This window comes from Hyaena hyaena, unplaced genomic scaffold, assembly GCF_003009895.1.
Source record: "Hyaena hyaena isolate Hyena2069 unplaced genomic scaffold, ASM300989v1 scaffold_161, whole genome shotgun sequence".
Taxonomy (NCBI): domain Eukaryota; kingdom Metazoa; phylum Chordata; class Mammalia; order Carnivora; family Hyaenidae; genus Hyaena; species Hyaena hyaena.
The window spans coordinates 2,733,746-2,749,584 of NW_024080792.1; the positions used below are offsets into that span (position 1 = coordinate 2,733,746).

Sequence of the window (15,839 nt, forward strand, 5' to 3'; positions counted from 1 at the left end):
AACCAAGTCCAGTGCAATGCTACACAAATCTGGCAAAGAAATTCTTTAATTGAATGAATAAAAGAATGTAACTTAAGTTTTAAGAAAGAATGAAGAAACCGTACTGATTTTTATGATCCATTAAAGCAATTCAAATTATAAACTAGTGAAACATAAGGACAATTCTCCAAATTAGCAAGCTAATAACTTGTTTGAAGAAAAGATCATAAAAGACAGCGTCAGTTCTAGGATATGGATAGAAAGCCAGATAGAGGCCTTAGGCTTCATCAGAGTCATTTCTGAATATAAGCAAGCAAGCAATACAAAGGTTCAGTGAAATGGGAAGAAAAAATCTTTCTCCACCTTCATTGTCCCAGTGGAAACCTACTTCTTACTGGCATGGACAAAATAGCTAGAAATAGTTTTAAAGAGAAGTTTGAACTCACCTTTCCAAAGCCTTCAAGAGGTTAAGTGATGACTAACCATGCCCTAGATCCTTCCCTTCCTGAAAGCAGGACAGCCAAACATTTGGGCAGAGTCTCACCTCGACATGACTTTTAGCTCTTGGAAAATGGAATACCCCATGCCTGCCCAATCCCAAACCTCCATCCTTTGTAACAGGTAAATCCATTATTCAACTTTAATACATAAACTCAAAAGCATGGTATGTTTTACAAAGAAGATTCCATCTTACATCTCCAACAATAAAGTGGATGAATAAAAGTGGAGTTTCATAAATTGAGGAAAGACTAAAAACAAAGTAAAATCATTAAGAATTATAATCATTATATTGTAATTATTATCTGTCTTAAACATTCCTTGAGTGCAGAAAAAATGACTACTGTATCTTTGAATTTCCCATGGCTAATATGATACCTGGGATATAGAAAGTACTTAACGTTTATTGAATAAGTAAACAGATGAGTGAACCAAAAATCTTTTTTAAAGCCATACATCAAAAATGTATGCTGTGGTTTTGATATCAGCTGAATATTCAAATAACATAAGAACGTACCACAGATGAGGAGTTTGCAATCTGGGGTTCAAAGAAGTTCATAGGGGCATGAACTTCACATGGTATGTTTAAGTCTTTAGGCATGCATGTGCACTTTTGTAGGACAAGCTCTATAGCGGTCCTCATTTTCATAAGGATGCAGGACTGCAAAAGGGTGAAAACTTCCAAAGGTTCATTATCAATTTTAAAAATTAAAAAAAAAAGTGGGGGGTGCTCCTGGGTGGCTCAGTCAGTTGAGCATCCAACTCTTGATTTCGGCTCAGATCATGATCTCATAGCTCACAAGTTTGAGCCCCGTGCTGAGCCTGTTTGAGATTCTCTCTCTCCCTCACTCTCTGTCCCTCCCCTGCTTGCATGTGCTCTCTCTCAAAATAAACATTAAAAAAAGTTAAAAATATAATTCAACATACATGTAATTTTAAATTGTACTAGATGCCTTAATCTCACTTTGATGAATCAGGTCTTATGTAACACCAATGAGTTATTATTTTGTAATTAATAATTTTTAACGATTTTAATGTAAAATATGGAGGAGTTTGTTACACTTAAAAAATTAAAAGACACTATATAATCATTTAACATGCAACAATATCACTCCTACAAAACAAAAACATTCAAGCAATAACGCTACTTGATATAAATGTATACATGGCAAGTCATTTATTCCTGTTAAGTGAAAATATTTTTACTCCGCCAAAAATAGCATTCTAGCATTAGCTGGGATGTTTTATGGGAAGAGAAACTCCTAGGGCCCCATATCCTAGCACTCTATCACAAGAACTAAAGAAGCAAAATAGATTAGGGGCTCTCAGAAGTCCAATGTTTTGGGTACTCCTCTAAGAAATTTGATTATATACTCAGTTAGTGGTTAAAACAGGTATCCTTTTATAAGATAATGAACAGCAAATGGAAGATCTGCTTCTAGAAACACTGTAACATCTAAAACTGTTTGAGGGTAATCAAACCGCTTTCCAAAAATGGAGAATTTTAACGGGAGGCAGTAAACAAGTAATTCAGGAACATAAAGCATTCCTGAGGTAATAAGCTAGGGAGCTACAAGCAACGTGCCACATTTTGTGGCACTAAAAGGGAGAGACCTGCAGGGCCCCAGCAATTGAAAAAGAAAAAGAAAAAAAAAAAAAAAAAAGGAGAGGTAGACAGCAAAACAGGATACAAGTATTCTGGTGATCCTCTTCCTTCCTCTGGACTCAACTGTTAGAAAAGTAAGGACAAGCAGAGTTCCCTTCACCCCTCCCATCTGCTCACTGAGCGAGCAGACATTATGCTGTTAATAACAAGCAAGCACGAGTCGCCTACTATTAAGCCTGGAAGTGCTTTATGGCCTGCATACATTTATTTTATTTAGCAAGAACAGACAATAAGAACAGAGTAAATGTGTCTCAAGCTTAAAAAAAACTATGCTGTTTCTTAAAATCTGACACAAAGCTAAAATTAAACTTCTTCAGAGGTGTTACCTAAAAAAATATAATCAATGTTATCTGTTTAAGGCAGAAAACATACATAATCTAACTCTGTCTAGCCAGCTCTCTAAAGCAAAAGTAAATGTGAGCCTTTCAAAGTTTAACTGCTATAAAATCTCAAAACTCTAAGGCAGCAGCAATGACCCTGTCTTCCTATACAAATGAGGACATATTATGTACCTCTGATAAGTCATTATTAAAATCAATTTTGATGATATGATGATCTTTCAATATATAGTTTCCATAATCTTTCAGAAATTATCAGTTTTCATGATGAATGTTATCATAATTGAAGAAGAATGTAAATATCTATTGTCTTTTTAGCAATAGGACTAAGAGGCTTCCACAAGAATAAAAAGCTACAACTTGTTCAAGACTGAATATAAAGCTTGAGAAATAAAGCATTTGCTACCAAAAAGAAGATAGCAGCATGCTATAGGTCATATGTAATCATTATTACTATGGAGAGGAGTGTAGTCAAGAAATTTTAAGTCAAGAAGTACAAATGCTAGAGTGCACTAAATGGCATCTATGGCATTGAATTTAACATTTATAAATTTTAATGAAAATTCTAGCTAATGATATAGAACAGAATAAACTTTCCATTTACTAAATTTGAGTTGCATAAAGGTACTTTTCCTCCACAGAACTAGTTATATACATATGGATGTAGTATTGAAGATTGTAGCCCCATATTTGCCCAACAATGCTGATGCGTGTAATATACAAAAGGTACAGCCATGGACTGTTCAGGGCCATCTCAGTGGTAATACTAATGAAGTTGATCTTTTCCTCAACACAAAAAGTACTATTTTGTCTGACTCTCTCTCCTGCAGTACATTGAAGGATGATTTCTACCAACAGAAATAAAAAGTGTAACTTAAATTATATAAGATAGATCATTTTAAAACTTTACCGCCCTGCTAGTAGTAAAGACATATCACCATACTTTAAAATATAATTTCAATATGTTGTAATAAAATTGATGACATTCATTTTAATTTAGTATCTCAGAGGAAATAGAGAAACATATTATCATTGTAATAACAGATGGTTTATTACTACTCATGATTTTTTTATTAAGGGGCTGGATCCAACTAAACATATCTGATAGATATAAAATACATATGAATATATAATAAATATTATAGCTCCCCAAGGCTTTCATTATATACACGATTTAACATTGTCAAAAGAAAACATGATAATGCTGTCTAATAACAAATTAATCGTAAGTCATCAATGTTATAAAAACAACTATTATTTTATTCCATACTACTATCATTTGTTATTTTAGAATGTATTTGCTAATTAGTAAAAATGTTCAATGACAAGGATTAGCAACATATCAAGTACATAAAATTTTTAAATTATACCTTCTACCAAGTCAGATGGACACACAGGGTAAGGCTTCACATTCTACGTTACTATGTTAACAAAATACTCTGACCACATGAAAATAAAATGTTTCCCCCATTTCCCCACTAAAGAGTACACTTCAAGTTCACTCCACAATAATAAAATTTGCATATGTATAATTTAATAAAATAGTTTGTATATATGAACTCAGTGGAACATCTTTGTGTTTCTAAGCATGAGCCACATGGGCAGGCATGCAGCAGATAAAGACAGTATTTCATCAACAGCACCATTTTGCACTTTTAACATCTCTAAAATACGGCTACATCTACGATGGACAGTGAAGCATAGTTCCATTGGCAGAGCTTTTCTGAATGATACATAAATAATGATGCCTTTTACAAATGTTGTTTCAGATTAAATAGATTAATGACTGTTAAATTTAGTCAAACTGAATTAAACCAAGGTAAAGGTGTATAGTGTGTTCACTATAGTAACTCAGGAAATTGAAATCCATATTTTTCTATGTAATTCTAAAAAATGTAATGTTAAAAAATGATAAGGAGTAACCTAATTAATTCCATATAGTAATAGAAGATAAGTTTTTTTTGTGTTTTTTTTTCAATGTTTTTTATTTATTTCTAGGAGAGAGAGAGAGAGACAGCGTGAGCAGGGGAGGGTCAGAGAGAGAGGGAGTCACAGACTGAAACACGCTCCAGGCTCTGAGCTGGCAGTCAGCACAGAGCCCGACGTGGGGCTCGAACCCACAAACCGCGAGATCATGATCTAAGCGAAAGTCGGACGCTTAACCGACTAAGCCACCCAGGCGCCCCATAAGTTAAGTTTTAAACTTAATCATTTTTTAACCTTAATTATCTTCAAAAACAACAAAAGTACTATGTCTTTTCAACTAGGGTGTTTAGTTTTTTTTACATTTAAAGTAATATTGATAGGGAAGGACTTATTACTGCCATTTTGTTAATTGTTGTCTTGTCCTCCTTTTTATTTCACTGATTTTTTTTGTGTGTAGTGACATACCCTGATCCTTTTCTCATTTCCTTTTGTGTATCTTTTGTAGGTATTTTCTTTGTGGTAGCCATGGAGTTTACATAAAACACCTTACAGTTACAACAACCTACCTTAAGCTGATTAGAAACATCACATACAAAAACTATACTTCTACTCCTCCTCACATACACTTTATGTGATGTTATAATTTGTATCTTTTTATATTGTGTATTTTTTAACACGTGTTTACAGGTAGTTATTCTTTACACTTTTGTCTTTTTTATGTTCTATAACCAGAATTAGAAGTAATTTATATACCAGGGGTACAGTATTAAAATATTCTACATTTGTTTATATGTTTACTTTTCCTAGCCTATTTTAAGCTTTCATATGCGGTCATGTTGCAGTTTAGCATCCTTTTTTTTTTTTTTTTTTTTTTTTTTTTTTTTTTTTTTTTTTTTTTTTTTTTTTTTTTTTTTTTTTTTTTAAGATTCATTTACTTAAGTCATCTCTACACTCCATGTGAGGCTCAAACTCAAACCCTGAAAACAAGAGCCACACGTTCTTCTGAATGAGCCAGTCAGGCACACCTTACCATTCTTTTCTTAATTTAGTCTTTAGATTCCTAAGACCGTATTTATTTTATAAAAATGGCCAAAATTCATGCATCCATATTGTGTAGCAATTACAAAGCAGACCTGAGCTTCTAAGACTTAGGGTACTGAAGGAGCTATGATTCTGAAACCAATCAAGCAGTTCCAGGCCATTAAAACCTTCGCTAATTTTAATACCTACCAGTTCCTTTGCTCAGATATGGAGGCTTAAAGAACTTGACAACACCATAGACATTGACGATCGTACCGCCCTTAAGTTGATTCAGGGGTGTATATATATAGTGCGCTGTTGGAACCTAAGAAAGAGAAGACAGTGAATATATCGATACGAAGTACTTAGAATGATGTTTCGGTTAACTTTCTAAATTAACAAATCTATCTAATTGCATTTTTTCCTTTGAAATGTCTAAAAGAGGCTACAGCATGGAAAAAAGGAAATACACAGCTTATAAAGGTTACTATACAAACCAACCAGTTTTTCGTAGAAAGAATTTTGATTATAAATAGTGTAATTTGTAAACAATTCTAAGAAATGAAGTTTAAGAGATTTGGACTATGGATTTTAATCTTAAGTAATATCAAAACTTGTGATAATACTTGTTTTTTTCTTTTCCTATATACTATAAAGATTTTACTTAGGCCTAAATAAAGCCAGGTTTTCATTATAAATGTTAAAAGACATTAAAAATGGTAATAATAGAGGGGCGCCAGGGTGGCTGAGTCAGTTAAGCGTATGACTCTTGGTTTTGGCTCAGGTCATGACCTCACAGTTTCGTGAGTTCAAGCCCGTCAGGCTCTGAGCTGGCAGCACAGAGCCCGCTAGGGATTCTCTCTCTTTCTCTCTCTGCCCCTCCTCAATTGCACTGTCTCTGCTCTCTCAAAAGAAATAAACTTAAAAATTTTTAATGGTAATAATAGAAAGAAAAGTTTTCTTTAATAACTGTACAGATGTTTAAAAAGAAAAGGGAAAGTGATTTACAAGGACAGGTCTGCAGATCGGTCAAGCAATCCTTAAAAGGGGTCAGACATCTGGCCCTATCACCCACTCATCCTACCCACAACCAGAAATAAGGTTACCTACCACATTACTGAGTTAAACTTTTAAAAATCAAATCAAAACAAGTTAATTGGCTTTTTCAAGGAAGCTGATATCTCAGTTCAAACACAAGAAAAGGCAGGGCTTAGAAATCTCATCAAACCTTGATATAGAAAAAGGTGTAGGCCATCAATGACGAAATAAAACTAATGGTCATCATATGGGACAGAAAAGAGAAGGTATGTGATCAGCTGACAAACTAACTTTTGATCCAAGATATTATCTAAAACACTTTATCTCCCTCATGATGACTGGGGTAGGCCAGCACAACTCCATGACACTAGCCACTCAGGTAATCCATGTAATGTGCTTGTGTTTGTGTTCATGAACAACAAACAACTTCTTGATTATAATTTGACTTTCCATGTAAATAAGCCAGCATGTTGTGCACAGCATCTAACTTATATTCTAATATTCAGAATACCTGCACTCTTTGAAAACTCATTTTTGCCAATTTCAGAGGCTCTCTTATTTACTTCTTCCTTATATACAAATTATATACAGGATGTATCAAATATCTGAAGCTGAGCAATCTAAAATAATTTTGAGAAATATTAATACCTGGGGCTAATTCATGCTTTTAAAAAAGTTTATCACTCCTTTTATTGATTAGTTTCCCTAAATAACAAATTTAAATTATTCTACCATATAGTATTATTCAGAGCATAAAATTTATATCTCATAATCACTGTTAACCAAAACAAGGTCCCTGACTCTGTCCATTAGAAACAAAAGGTTTAAGAACATAGGTAGAAGGTAAACTTTATACTAAACTTCATCAATATATTACCCTTTTTCCAGTCTAAGCAACTGTACCTCACCTGTAAAAATGGAAACTTTCCTACAGCTATAACAACATTTTATAAAATATTGAAAGAAAGAAAAAATGTTGTCACAAGTATAATAAACTTCTTAAAATTAGGGGCACCTTGGTGGTTCAGTCAGTTAAGGGTCTGACTTCGGCTCAGGTCATGATCTCACGGTTTGTGGGTTTGCGCCTAGTATCAAGCTCTGTGCTGATAGCTCATAGCTATCCATAGCCTGGAGCCTGCTCCTATTTCTGTGTCTCCCTTTCTCTTTGCCCCTCTCCTGCTTGTGATCTCTCTCTGTCTCTCAAAGATAAATACACATTAAAAAAATTTTTAATAGAAAAATTTAAATTATTTTTCAAACCATAATTTGGCACCTGAATAATCTGCTTATAAATATAGCTGATGAAGAAACAAAAGAATTTGCCTGCGGTTTGAAAGTAGTACTAATTTAATAAAAATAAAAAGTATACAAAATAAAAATAAGCAAACAAAAAACAAACAAATAAATGTGGGCACCTGGGTGGCTTAGTCGATTGAGCATCCAACTCGGTTTCTGCTCAGGTTGTGTCCTGGGATCAAGCCCCATGTTGGGTTCTGTGTTAAGATAAATTCTCTCTGACTCTCTCTCTCTAGGGGTGGGAGGGGTGGGGAATACTAATCCCATTATCTTCACACAATAAAACTTTCTTTCCATTTTAATTTTCTTGTATATGTAGCTTATACAAAATATCAGGAGATATTTCAGACAAGAGAACAACCAAGTATAAATTACTAGGTAAGTATATGACTCAAATTTAACATTTCTAGATATCAAAAAGGTAGAGATTATGTTTTCCCACTGTATTGACACTATTTTAAAATCAGACTATAAAGTGGATCCAAAAAATATGTATATGTATGCATACACATGTGTGCATTTTTATGTGTGTGTGTGTCTGTGTGTGTGAGGTGTGTGCATATTCTATATTCAACTGCAAATCTTACCAAAGTCATTGATTCTGTAGAAAAATCTCTTACGGATTTAACATAAACCTGAAAACAGAAAGAGGATTTACTTGTATACAAATAACCTCCAATGTGATTGCAGACCTTTAATTGCACTAAAGCTAAACACCTAACTGTAAAATATTCAAATTCACTGGAATGGCATAAAATTATTTCTTACAAATTAAGACACATGCAAAGTTTTCTAAGCTAAGCTTCAGTCTAATTCATTAATTGCAAATCATAGAAAGAGCCCTGGCCTTTATAAGGCCCTTTCTGGATACTAGAGAAAAACAGGCTGACAGTGGCCCACAGGCACATGGCTTGGCCCAGCTCTACTTCTCTGACAGCCTTGACCAAACAGGTAGTCTCCATGTTTGTGCATGTGTGGGCATACACACACGAGGCTGTGGAGGGAAGGGTGAAGAGAGAAGCAGAGAATGGGCATCCTCATAAAGAATAAAATAAATGGAAATCAGTTTTACCTAAAAAGGAGCACTTGATCAACAAAGCAAAATCAAATACACCATCAAGAGTCTGATGGTATAACTGCAAAGAATAACATCAGGTCTAGAGTACCTATAAAGTTTTAAAATTTTCATTAATAAATAGTTATCTTTAAAGGATCTTTCCTTTCTTCCTGGAGTCATTCTAAACATAAAGCCAAGAAAAGAAATTCTACTTTTTAAACTTAAAATATTTAATTAAAAAAATTCAGTCAGACTAAATAGTTTATTTGCAGATTTACAGAAATACTACTCCTATTCCATCATCTTAGCTCACTAAAAGCACAGTATGATTAGACTAAAAATTACACACTTACATATACGGTTGATCTGAAGTCCTCAAATGCTTTCAAAAATAAGCAATGTTTACCATCTCTGCTTGTAGATGAAGATGCTGACAAGACAGTAAATCCAGCCACTGCAATGGTGTCCTACATAGAAAAAATGGTTTTAAAACATCAAAATATCTGTAATTCTGAATGTCATGTAAATTCTTATTTTTATTATTTAAAAACAGAGTAATTTATATAAAATGGAAAACTGGTTAGCCTAAAGTTGTTTAATGCTTTCTGAATATAAGATTGAGACTACCTCTTCCTCTGAAAGGCATCAACAATGTAGCCACAGACTAGTGCAATGTCCTAATTCAAGGACCAGGAAAACAGTAAATCACTTAAAAATTGGAATTTATTTAGTGGGAGTTCAAAAATCAATGTTTACCTCAATTTATATGTTTGCATAAATAATGAAGAAACAAGAGATGATCCAAGAGTAGTAAGAATGAAATTTAAATGAAACAAAATGTCAGTTGGGAAACTACATTGAGAAAGACAGGTCATTAGTATAAAATTTCCATACTGTCATAAAGCTAATGTATGTGCATATAAATCTAGGGTATAAGACATAAATAAGATATTTCCACTTATATACTAATATGAAAAAATATTTTCTTTCTACTTAGGTTTACAATAGTAATAAGAAGCCAGTCCCCATTTATTCCCGCTTCTTTCATTCTTTAGGTAAACCTCCTTATTTTCCAAATACTGTAACAAACACTCAATAAGTTTTGTCTTGATACATTCCTACTCTTCTAATTTTAACACCAAAATCTGAAGATGCATAAAAACTCGTAGGCTTTAGGCAGCTTCCTTCAATAATCTTAATTTCTACCAAATGGAAGCCTTCTGCATTACCGACTTTTGCTCTGCACATACAAGGGAGGGTCCCGTGTCAATCCAAGGATTCTCAACTTAGATCTATTAAACAAGGCTGTGAACACCCTGAAGACAGCGGTCATGTGTTTATTCGGCTCTGTAGTTATAGAGCTTGGCACAAAGTAGGCCATGAAAAACTGAATCAAAATATGGACCTTATGTTGCCTTTCTAAGACCTCTAGCCCTATTCAGGTGTTTTAACTCCACAAATGTCTGCATTTTTTCCATTCTTTATGGGAGACTGCAAACATAATTGTGTCTGTGCTGATAATGCTAAATGAACACAACTCTTCATAGTTAAATGAGAAAAAATTATCCTTCTCACTGAATATTCTTTATGTTTTTACCATGTTTCTTTGGCAATTTTAAAGGGAAATAAAATAAACAGTAAGACTTTTTTCTGGAATAAATTACTTTTATAAACTGAAAAATATGCAATGCATTCAACTTACTTCAGACCAATGTATTCTGATTCAAATGAAAACTTAAGATTTTAGTCAAAGATTTAAAGTTGTTTAATCAAACTAACACAGGAAGAGAGACAGAATCAAGGAATCATTGATTTATCAGTTCTAAATTTTCTTAAAAGCACAAAAAAATAACCTATTTCACATTCTTTTCTATTTTTCTTGAAAATATCTTAACCATTATATGGAAAGAAATATACTAAATGCAGGTGTTAGTGCCTCAGAGGAACATTTTTCTATTTTTATGTATAAACTTAAGAATAATGAATATTTAATAATGAAAACATTTTAAATTAAATCACTAAAAGCAGGACACTAACATTCATAAGAAACAATTTCTCAGAAGTAATGCATTTTAACACTAGCAATACAATTAATTCAGTAAAAGGTTACACTAAAACTTTTCTTCTAGCACAAATTCAACATAGAAATAACCAAAAATTTTTAAGAAAAACAATGTGTTTACTATATTGATAAAGATGAACTTATATTTGAATACACACGCACACATACACATACACACACCACAAATGCTAAAGGGCCTCAGTGGTTTCATCCCCACCAACGTGGCCTGTTTTATTTCCAGATACATCTATACAACGCCATACAAATTAGACTCTCTTATGGGTCTAGTGCTTTTTCACATATAATCTTTGCTTATCCTGAGCATCCACTGATAATAAATAGTATTGTTCCCTTTTGCATATGGCTGAGCCTATCTATCTTTTAAAGCCTGGACTGTAAATGCTTCCTTCTTATGTGGTCTGTCTTAGATGGTCTCTGAGAAAAAGAATTCTTCCTTCTTCTGAACTCTCTTCTGCAGTACTTTAATATTTTTCACTTGCGTGTTACTTACAAAGGTTTCTTAATGTTTTTAATGCTCTTAAAAGCCTATAAGCTCCCTGGGACTAAGAATGTCTTATCTATATATATATATATCCCATACAAGTGACTGGAAGGGGCTTCTGTTCACAGTGAGTGCTCAAAAAAGTATACGTTGAAAAAACTAATACTGGTAAGATTAAAGACAGATCTAAACAAAAGAGGGGAAAAAATGAATGGTTCTTAGGATCCAGTTCCCATGAATTTACAAATCATAACAGCTTTTAAATTAATTCAAACGCACAGAGGATAAGAAAGATAAACATATAATAGGCAGTATTAATTTGTACAAACACCCATTAGATTGAGTTCAAAATGAGATTTAATATGCATTGTTCTAAGTTCTGAGCTTCTGAAAAGAGCATACTGAGGCCATTCAGACGAGAATAGGAATTACACAGTTCAGTGCTAAGAGTATATGATATACAAAGCAGGTGTTTGTCTCAATGTGCTGAAAAAAGTAAGGCGGCACGAATGTTCTAAAAATGAAAACATATTTGGTATACCGAAAATCTGTGAACTTAACTCAGGATACTAAGATATCAACAAGTGGGTCATTTCCCTTTTGTGTGTGACCTACTCTGTCACAGTGCCTTAAAAGGAGTGAGCCTTTGTCATTAAACAATTTCCTTTTTGATTTGGCCAATAAGAGTACATCTACCGCAAAGCAGTTTCAGAGAGAAATCAATGAAATAAGCACGGCTGTTTTTAACATAAAGAAGTGTTATTTAATAATCAACAGTAAACCTTAAAAGAAAAAAAGATCAGGCAACTTATTTGCATATTAACAAATGTGATTCTTATATGCTAATATCTTATACTCAGTGGTGGAATAAGAAATATGTGACTAACAAAAATGTAAACTATAAGACCAGTGAATGCGCTAACTTTTAATAGATGGTGTATCCAAAATTCTCAACCTGTTACACTTACTAAGTATAAAATGGACACAGAAAATATGAAAAAATTGATAGTCCAAAGAGAAAAGCACTTATTTGACTTTAAAAGGCATTAAGTAATTTTTACCATAATGACCTTGCAAATCTTGTTATCATACCTTAAAGCACCATTAAAGAATGAAAGAGTACAGGAAGAAGCCAGGAATCTGACATCATTGGTAGGGCAGTGATTGACAGAAAATGTTTCTCTAATATAAAACACGTATTTCATGAGCATTAACATCTATTTGGTCACATAATACCAAGAACTTAATTGGAAGTAATATATGTCAGACTGGCATAAAACCCAAAATCACATATAGTGGTTCACAAATCACTATATGATCTGACGGCCACCATGTCACTAGCCATATACTTACTGTGTGACCCACTCTGGAATTTGGCCTTTTCACGATACTTGAACATTCCAGGATCTTCACTCAGGGCCTTTGTGTAAGCTGTTCTCTCTAACCAGCACACTCTCCTAGTGCCTACCTTCCTTCCTTCTTTCTGGTACTTTTCTCATTCTACTACTCAATCTTCTTAGCTACTTATCATATCCTGATAAAATAATTACATAACAGTTGTTTAAGTCCCTCTACTCCCCTGAGCATTGTCCCACGATGGCAGGGTCCATAATCCTCTTATTCAGTTAAGAGGTTTCTGACATCCAGTAAAGAAGACTGAGAACACTCAACAACGCTTGGACAACTAAATGAATAATCAAATATGTGGGGGAGGGGGCGGTTTTATATAAAACCTTCATTAAATAAACTGTACAAGTACTACAAAACTTACTTCATAGAATCTTAATATTTCACAACTGAAAACAGGACTTTAGAAATCATATACTCAAACATGTTCATTTTTCAGATAATATAAGAGCCAGAGAGGATAAGTCTAAGGTCACATACAGCTAATTAGTTGTAGATAAGAGGAGAATCTCGATCTTACTATTCTCTGTCTTTCAGAACTAAATCTCACAAGGATGGAAAACAATGTATTATTGATAAACAACTATAATTCTGATGGTTTTGCGACAAGACTTTAACTTTCAAAATACTTTGAAAGTCTTTCCCCATATTTTGTATGCATATATTAAATGTTAAATCTTACTTTAAAGGAAAGTTAAAATAGAAAAAAATGCCTCATGTTACTGCACATGTATTCCTGTAAAATGTACCATTAGTTTAGCAAAGCAAGGACTTTGCTAAAATTCATCTTAATGTTTTAGGATTTTTGTTGTAATCAAATATGGAGGTAACCTTAAGGGACTAAACAAGTGATGAATAAGAAGGTTTAAGAATCGAATTAGAAAATCCATTCTTTTAGGCAAAAAGTTTTACCTTTGATTTTCAACAATTTTTAACCTTAATACTACAAACTCTAAAATAAATGGCCTAATTAGACCTCACAAATGATCAGCATTCATGGAATTTAAACCCAGAAAGATTTTAAATTGTGAACTTAGTCTTCACACCATTGTGTTTTAAGAAGGAGAAACTCTGACTTACCATTAACATCCCGTTATCTGACAAGTACTAATTAGCTAGTGTAGATCTATTCTATTTTAATGAATACCTGTTTAAAATATATTTCCATTGCAGAAAACACCTTTCATATGCCAGTTAGGCAAAATACTAATATCTCATACATTGTACATGTCTTGTAGATGCACTGCCCATGTTCTGCTAATCCATTATATTAGAACTCCTTTAGTTTGTTTCCAAAAAGGAATTTAATATAAGAAACTTAAAGAAGAAAGATGAAAATGTCTTTAAAATGTAAACAGATCGGGATGCCTGGGTAGGCTCAGTTGGTTGAGCGACCGACTCCTGATTTTGGCTTAGATCATGATCTCACGGTTGGGGTGACTGAGCCACGTGTCTGGCTCCGTGCTGACAGCATAGAGCCTGCTTGGGATTCTCTCTCTCCCCCTCTTCCTGTCTGTCCCTCCCCTGCTCATGCTCTATCTCTAACATAAAATAAAGTAAATAAATAATAAAATTAAATTAAATTAAAAATAAAATAAAAATCTAGACCCCTAATATTCAATACCACATATTTATTTTTAAAATCTTTCTTCTCTAAAGATGTCCAAGATAAGTTGTAAAATAAAGCAACTCACAAAACATGAAAAATACTGTCATCTGATGAAAAACGTGCATATATGAGCTCATCTGTGAGCACACACAGATACAAACACAGATAATTATACACATAAATGACAGCTGGAAAGACGCAAGGAAACGCAGCACCACTGTGGTTTTATCTAACAAATGGATGAGGCAATAGGAGTGGCTTCAGAGGGAAAGAGGAAGCCTCGGCTTTCCCAGTTATACCCTTCTCCCTTCGGTACCAACGGAATGTTTTTTTAAAACGAAAAATAGTTGGGGAGAGGGAGGGAGGGAGGCAAACCATGAGAGAGTCTTGAATGCTGAGAACAAACTGAGGGCTGATAGGGGTGGGGGGGAGGGAAAGGGGGGTGCTGGGCACGGAGGAGGGCACTTGTTGGCATGAGCACTGGGTGTTATATGTAAACCAGCTTGACAATAAACTATTTAAGGAAAAAACAACAACAACAACAACAAAACCATGACCAGACAAGAAAAACAAAATCTTCTAAACCAAATATTTACAAGATTTAATCCAAGTCCATATGATCTTCCTGAGGCAAGCAAAGAATACAGTCGTGGAGACAGAGTCATGACCCCGCTTACTACAAGTCATATAACAAATCTTAGCTTTACAGTGGTTATCTTCTTAAAACTACAAATGACCCTCACCACAGAGGGTTATTAAAGTCTCAAATGGTAAACATATATAGAAGCACTTTGTAATCTGTAAAATTCCATACAAACTTAAGGTCCTAAATAAAGGATTAGGGGGGAAAAAACACAACTGGTTAAACAGTAGAAGCTGGCTGTAATAAATGTATGAAAAAGAAACAGTGTTTTCTACTACACATTTCTTAAGCAAAATCTAGGTAACAGTCTCATAAGTATAGCCTGTAATATTTGCTATTGAACTGTGTAAAATAAACACAGAACAGAAGACACTGAAGTTCATTTTCCTTAAATCACTAGAAATTAATATTAGCAATCTCTTTATATCATTGTACTTCAAAGCAACCAAATATGCTAGCCAGAAAACCTCTTTAAAAGTTCTAAACCACCCTTTTAAAAAACAAACACACACGTGGATATGCACACACATGCACAGTCACAGAAAAACCCTTGGAGTAACGAGGAAGCAGAAGACAGAGATCCATACACTTACTGTATGCATAATAAATATAATACACACCTTTCTCATAAAAACCATACCTAGAACATTTCCCTCAAAGATACACTTTTGTATTGTTTTTTAAAAATGTTTCCAAAAAACACCGTATTCACATTAGCACTTAACTTTCACAAATAAATTCTTCTAAGAATAATACAGGATTTTTACAAGATACTAATTTCTAATATCAAATCATTAT

General features: G+C 33.7%; 1 protein-coding gene across 4 annotated transcripts in view; it reads right to left on the reverse strand.

Annotated features, from left to right (window-relative positions):
• POT1 (protection of telomeres 1) overlaps positions 1 to 15,839 on the reverse strand; it is a 75,958-nt gene that overhangs the window by 43,875 nt on the left and 16,244 nt on the right. For all 4 annotated transcript variants that reach the window (XM_039239695.1, XM_039239696.1, XM_039239698.1 and 1 more), the window contains 3 exons: positions 9,172 to 9,285; positions 8,349 to 8,396; positions 5,638 to 5,752 (listed from right to left, as the gene is read on the reverse strand). In XM_039239695.1, coding sequence (XP_039095626.1) covers positions 5,638 to 5,752; positions 8,349 to 8,396; positions 9,172 to 9,285 — 277 coding nt within the window. The remainder of the gene's footprint in view (positions 1 to 5,637; positions 5,753 to 8,348; positions 8,397 to 9,171; positions 9,286 to 15,839) is intronic.